The 7,686-nt window shown below is 45.3% G+C and overlaps 1 protein-coding gene across 1 annotated transcript in view; it reads left to right on the forward strand.

The window, feature by feature from the left end:
- The first annotated feature begins 3,409 nt into the window (after positions 1-3,409).
- fa2h (fatty acid 2-hydroxylase) overlaps positions 3,410-7,686 on the forward strand; it is a 24,267-nt gene continuing 19,990 nt past the window's right edge. Inside the window, exon 1 of the mRNA XM_030367065.1 lies at positions 3,410-3,891. Within this exon, the coding sequence (XP_030222925.1) occupies positions 3,610-3,891 (282 nt within the window). The 5' untranslated portion in view covers positions 3,410-3,609. The remainder of the gene's footprint in view (positions 3,892-7,686) is intronic.

A 7,686-nucleotide genomic window follows, 5' to 3' on the forward strand; every position in this document is an offset into this window, starting at 1 on the left:
TAAAGCCAATGGATATTTGTGTTCAAATTACAAGCACAGCAGCATGGTTAATAATGAGGAGGAACTACTGATCACCGGAAATGAGATCAGAAAGGTTGCGCCGTGCCTACAGATTCAGCAGCTTGCCTGTCCTTCACACTGGAAACGTCACACTCTGATAGACACACAGCTCACACTCTTTTTAATCAACACATGAGCTCCTGCCCCTCTTCCTCAGACTTAATCACCCGCTCAATCAGAAACCCAAGTCAAGGCTTGGGAAATGCGCACACGCACACGCACACGGACGCCTGCATGCACACCCAGATATACACACAAACTAACTTACACCCATGAAAAACACTACTGCGTGCCTATTCAGGCACGCATAGAAAAATAGTTTTACACCAGAAACACACACATAAATTGCTCACACACACACACACACACACACACACACACACACACACACACACACACACACACACACACACACACACACACACACACACACACACACACACACACACACACACACACACACACACACACACTGATACTCCCATGAAGACAATTCTGAGATGCCAGTTAGACACGTGAGGACTTTGCTATCCGCTATCTTACACACTCACGCACCATGAAGCACACACACAAATACACCCATTACTACCAAATAGTTCCCTTAGTTCTTCCTTGTCACCATCAAGTTCCCTGCAGCCATCCCTGAGGTACAAGAGTGAGAGGATAGTACACTCTATCTCTTTTATCCGGACTGTCCTCCTCTCTTCACCAAGACACACAGACTCACAAACACACACGCGCACCCGAGAACGCAAGATACTCACATGAACCACGGACGCCATGTAGAGTGTCGTCTGGGTGTATTCAAGCTGTGAGCGTGGGAGCGGTGTTGTGAGACTGGTAAGTGGCGCAGGGACCCCTCCTTATAGGGGCCCCTGGCCAATGGTCAAGCAGCGAGGGGCCTATCCCTGTCAAAACAAAGAGACGCAAGCCCCGCCCACTGCTGGTCATCACACATGGACACACACCTGCGCTGCTTCAGGTTTCAGCGGTCTATTATTGAGGGCTGTTTTGTCCCACGGGATATATTTAGACGCCGACGACATTACTAATACCGGAATAAGACAACGAAAAGAGGGGACAGACAAGACAATAGATGATAGACGATGTCAGAGGAAGACAGACAAGAGATGATAAAGATGGAAGGTGGAAGGCTGGAAAGGTGATGATGAAAGATGAGGAAGGGCGATGTGGGGGGGGGGGGGGGGGGGGGGGGATTGACGTCTGTTGACACATGGACCCCCAGTAGTGTAACCAGTGCTTAATTTGTCAAGTGGGAGCTCCCGGAGCGCTGAGGACGAGTAGAAAAAAAGCGGCGGGGGGGGGGGGGGTTTCAACATCGCAAGAAATTACCCTTCTAAAGCCTCGTGAATGGGGATGTACGCAGAAAAAATAGTAAACATATGTTAGGTTGGAGAGACACACAGCCACACGTTATAAAGTTTACTAACAGTTGAGGAATATGTCATGCACTCGCAGGTGCGTCATTGAGTCATTGTATTCTCAACACAACAAAATACACCAAGTCCTTAAATGGATCTCCGTCGCATCAAAAGATGAAAACAAATAGATAGGCTACCGCATAGATTATAGTAGGCCTAGTTAGAACAGCAATCTGGCATGACAACTTGGCCACGTTAACAAATAGATACATATTATCAACCAGAACAATACCAGAATACCACAAAAAACATAATAATAATAAAGTTCACTACTTTCGCTAACTCCTCGCAGATTTATCACACATCACTCAACCGACTCGCGTCACTCCAAGTCCAACCTCTCTTGCTGCACATCTGAACAAAACACACACATGCACACAGTATTAGCCCCTCACACACACACACACACACACACACACACACACACACACACACACACACACACACACACACACACACACACACACACACACACACACACACACACACACACACACACACACACACACACACACACACACACACACACACACACACACACACTCAAGATCCAGCTGGCGGAGCGCACGTCAGAGCTTCCGGAGCGCGCTCCCCCTTGCTCCCCCTCAAATTAAGCACTGAGTGTAACCCCATGTGCACAGGAGTCTTTGTCCACCTCTCTGTGTTGATGCATGATCAGTCCCAGAGAAACAGAGCTGTGCCTGAGAGAACATGTCCATTGTTTGATTGGTCAATACTATTGGTGTAAACAAATCTTGTTTTATCTTGGCCTGGTCGTGGTTTAGAAAGCATTTTGGATGCAGGCAGTATACCTCTCCTCTTTTTCTTATTCAGAAATACAAGTGTGTTATGTTTTATTATCTCATCTCATCTCATGCACAAATAAAAGTAAGGGATATATAACTGCTTACGTGTTACATCATTTGTATATCTCAGTAATACTCAGGACTCCTATCACAGGGGCTGTTATCAGCCTGTGGCCATGACGTGGCGATGGTAACGTTAGACCCAGATAGTCGTTTCACAATGTATTAGGTCCGTTGTCTAGGGTCACGCCAACTTTGTCAGTGCAACTAAAAATGTGTGTGGGATATCATCACATCAAGACAAAGGAGAATTGAGAAATAAACAATCTCCCTCTTTCTTCTTTTCTCCTTTCCCCTCCTCTCCACCTATCTGTCCCAGAGGGGAATATAATCACCTTTAAAAAACCTGATTTGAGATGAAAAATAATTAAATCCGATCAAATGAATAAGATAACCAACTAACTTGATCAGTAGAACAATAAATATATGGAGTTCCATCAAACTGGATAAAAAAGTGTTCTAACATAATTATAAATGAAATATAGATGATTGTCTATCAGGGAAATCCCACAAGTCCCACATTTCGGTATTCACGTGGGGTACACGACACTTAAGTGACGGGCCCTTACCGCGAGACGGCGCTGCTGGACTGGCGGAAATGTCGCCTTTCTTTTCTGCCGCGATAACCTGCTGACAAGTGTTAATCAAACAGGTGCATATTGGTAGAGGAAGCAAGGAAGTCATGGCGAGTGGAGCATCGAGAAGTACGCACCGTGCTCCGGGTCTAGTCATACAACTCCCTTTGAGTGGTAATCTTTACTCACATGCATGCCATTCATTCCGTTTTCCCCATTCAGCAGTTAAGGCTACGTCAGATGACTTGGCGAGGGATTTTGAGGGGATGGGTTGTCTATTACAATTGAATAACATCATCATATATTCAAGAATTCAGCTCCAGGCGTTTTACCTTAACCTGGAGGTCGGTTGACTATAGAAAGGAGGGGCTGCCTATATAAGGAGGGGCTGCCATGTTTGCTATCACCGTTGATTGCTGTTCCTGCAGGTGAGGGCGGCGACCTGCCGCTGGTAACCCCGCCCCCCCGCTCTTGGCCTCATTAATAAGCTACTTCTTCAGGCCCCACAAATGTCACTGTCAACAGAACAGATAAGTTAGTCCTTGGTCAGTTAACGAACTGGTCGGGAGGTCTCTCTCCACACTCCTGTGATAAACTTTCCTTATTTTTCTTCTTTTTTTCTCTCTTTCTACTTTTACGAGGACACTTTTCCATTTGCGCGGTCCGATGTCTCCACTGAGGACCTCGCGGCTCCTTTCGGAACAGGAGGTGGCCCGCCACTGCACCAAGGACTCCTGTTGGGTTCTGCGGGGCACCAGGGTGTACGATGTGACGGGGTTCCTCAGGTTGCACCCGGGTGGAGATGCCCTGATTCTACACATGTCGGGGACGGACATCGACCAGGAGATGGAGGGGCCCCCACACAAGCACTCTGATAACGCACGGAGATGGATGGAGCAGTACTATATCGGCGAGCTCGACAGGAACAGCTGTACCCACAAAGCGCAGGTAGAAAACGATTTTATGAAAACAAAGCATCATTTGGCTGCACAGATCTAAGACAAAAAGCTGAGATTACACTAAGATCAACGTAATGACTTACCGGCGCTGTCTTTCCCACCCGACATAAATAGGCTAATGAACCTTATTTATGAAAAAAACGAGTGTATGACTTAGTTATACTCGACACATGTTCGTGGAAGGCACCGTATTAGATTTTATTATATTTGTATTTATCAGAAATAAAAGTAATTTAATGTTTAAAAATGTACCGAGGGTTTTCAGTATTCAGGCAATCCCTTTGGAAGTTTATTCCGTAGGCCTACTTAAACCATGACGGGACCACTTCAGTGGGTGAGAGATCCTCCAGGTTTATATGTCCGTTTCAACACCTCCCTTCTCCGTCCCATTTGTGGCAATCTAAAAGAAAAAACACGAATGTGGACTATGAGGTGGATGTGGGCTGTGCACCAAAGAGAAGGTTGTTTTGGCCTTTTGATCACACTGACTGAACCTGAAGCCTATGACATAAAGAAGATAGTGATAGGGGTGGGTCCCGGTTTAGGGAGGTTCCCTCGGTGAAACTTGGCGCTTTTCCAACTATTCCGGCCCGGTTCGGCACTCTGTTGGCAATTACGTGAGTCATGTAGGACTTCATGTGTGTTTACTTATTCCTCGTTAAATTTAGGCTCTGGTGACTTAAGAATCAGCACGTCCGACTCCACATCTCTCCTCTGTTACATTTTAAAGTCTTGTAATGATGCAAACACTCCTGCCTTTACTTTGGCAGATGTTAAGATGATCGAAGGTGTGTAGTTTGGTTTTGTTGAAGTAGCGTACAATTGACCTAAAGACACAAGGCATATTGTGAAACACTCTGATTTCTTTACCAACACCCAAGGGCACAGTAATAAAGGAACATTTTTATTGTTTTTACAAAACTATCTCGGTATAACTAGTTTCTTTAATGATTGGCAAAGACCTGGGGCATGACTTAATGGTAGGCCTATATTCCAGTGCTGGCGAAAGAACACACATTAACCCAGGTAGAAGGACTGATACTTGTTTAAAAGCATAGAGTGGGAACGTACAGGCTCTCAAAGTATAATAGTACTTTTTACTTTGACATTTAAAGTATTAAAGTATTTTTACTTTGTTACTTCCCACCTCTGCGGCAGGCTTTCAACCAGTGGAACCCAAACACAGGCATGTTAGGTGGGCTCGATTATTTTTTGAACACACCTAAAAACCAAATTTGATGTTACAATAACATAATATGTTGGTTTGCTTGCAGATGTTTTCCATTCACATTTTGCATGAGAATACTCTTTGTCACTATATTCCAGTCGGTCATGCAGGCTATACCTTAGAGCAGATTATCCATATAGATCACTTTCAATGTATGAGAAACCCGTTTGTAAATTGTTTGTTCTGAGAGGTGAAACATGATATCAAACGATTAGGCTGGAACACATGTACGGACAAGTACCCATATTGACACGCTATTGTGTTGGTTCTGTCGCATGCTCGTCCTCAACATTCACTTGTTGGCATGACCTCAGTGAAGGAGGAGATAAAGATGATGATGAGGATGATGATTCAACCGTAACAAACATTTGACTTTGTTAAGCCACCAGGGGTTGTTGTAAAGTAGAAACACAGCAACGCCTCCCACAACGGAACTTGGCCGCCCAATCACCTACAGTTTGATATGGTTGACCATATAAGTATTCAGGCAGACTTCTGTTCAGTTCAAGACACCATTCTGATCTCCAGTTCCTGTGTCGCAAAGGCCCAGCTAGGTTGGATGGTATGATTTAACCCCCCCCCCCTGCCATCATATGGGAGCAGCCCATGGTTAAATCATTGACCAGTCATTAAGAGTCATCGTTGTGTGTGAAGGTCAGAATTACACACCAAGTGGCCGTAGAACACGACTTATCTCTAGAGATGAATATCAGTGGAGAAAGAGTGCAGCAAGAATAGAACCAATAGAGTGAGAATGAGTGTAGAAAGTCTCAGTGTGTTTGAGAAAGGAGGGCTCGACTAACACAGGTGAACAGGTGAAGAAGGTAAGGAGTACAGCACAGGGGAACAGAGAGGGAGGAAGCACTATGGGTCAGAATGCCAAGATGCTGGGTGGCGATAGCTCTTCGTTGGAATCCAGGCACAACATTTTCTGTTCCCATTGGACTCAATGACGCCATTGTTTTCCAATAGACGAGTGTGTGTGTGTGTGTGTGTGTGTGTGTGTGTGTGTGTGTGTGTGTGTGTGTGTGTGTGTGTGTGTGTGTGTGTGTGTGTGTGTGTGTGTGTGTGTGTGTGTGTGTGTGTGTGTGTTTGAGAGTGATGGTGATGAGGAGGATGAAGGAACAGGAAGAGCAGCCTGGTGAAATGAACAGTGGTTGCACAAGCCTTCAGATTTGATTTTAAAATGTGATTGGAATGGATTTATGTCGATCAATTTTTTTTTTTACTTTCTAAAAATGTCCCTCCCCTTCTAATTGGGCCGTGGGCTCTTTGGTGACAGGACTTTATGTTGTGTACGCTGAGATCAGGTTTGCGTGTGTATGTTGTGAGTGTGCTGAAGGGGGCCATTGGCAAAAAGAAGCCTGAAAACCATTGGCTTCACATAGAGCAGGGTCAGTAAATATTGTGCTGTCAGTTGACACTCAAAAAAAAATTATGCTACTTTTTCTTATCCTATCCCTATCCAAAACACCCCCACCCCCCCCCTACACACACACACACACACACCAATCCACTAACACACACACACACACACACACACACACACACACACACACACACACACACACACACACACACACACACACACACACACACACACACACACACACAGAAATGCACACACACCCACCCAGTAACACACTTACACACTTACACACACACACACACACACACACACACACACACACACACACACACACACACACACACACACACACACACACACACACACACACACACACACACAGCCACACACAGCCTGTGTACCACGCCCGGCGTGTCTTTGTATAGGGACAATTGTTATCGGTCGATATCAAAGGGGGAAGGCATTTAATTTGAGAAGCAGATAATGCTGTTGGTTTAGTTGTAACCAAAGCCCAAACCAGATACTCCACAGATACCATCACCAATGGAAGTCTATAGATGCCCCTCAAGCAGAACACAGAGCTGGCAGCGCTGTAAGGCCTAAAAAAAATAATTGTTTGGTTCCGGTTTCCGACCGACCCTGTCAATTTATGTGCGACCCAAATTATTTTATGAATTTTATAAAAAAAAATATATATTTTTTTTAATGTAATTACGTTTTGGTACAGCACCTCTATAATTACGTTTTGGTACAGCACCTCTTCATTCTGTACAAGGATGAGCGAATTTTCTCGTTTTTAAATGAAAACAACCTACCTCTCATTCGCTGCAGCTGGAAAAAATAAAATAAATTCCCTACCTACCCATGACCTCAACTGCCTAACCAGAGAGTTCAGAGGGTATTGGTGTATAAGAGGACAATCAATGGGGCGATTCAGGGCTATTAAGGTCAACTTTGTTAATAACCCTACAACCACGTGGGGTCAAAGTGCATCCCTATGGTGATCAGAGCTACCTCTTTGCGCTGTTTACCCGTGCTGCCGTGGCGACCGCGCCGCCTATCCAATTAGCCTACGCCAGTGGGAGGGGTCCCCTGGTCTCTACGGAAACACCCTACTCTCTCTGGAGGGGGGAGGGAGTGAGACACGGGGCGGGGAAGTGAGAGTACAGCCTTATGTTGGAAAGGCC

Source organism: Gadus morhua, chromosome 9, assembly GCF_902167405.1.
Source record: "Gadus morhua chromosome 9, gadMor3.0, whole genome shotgun sequence".
Classification (NCBI taxonomy): Eukaryota; Metazoa; Chordata; class Actinopteri; order Gadiformes; family Gadidae; genus Gadus; species Gadus morhua.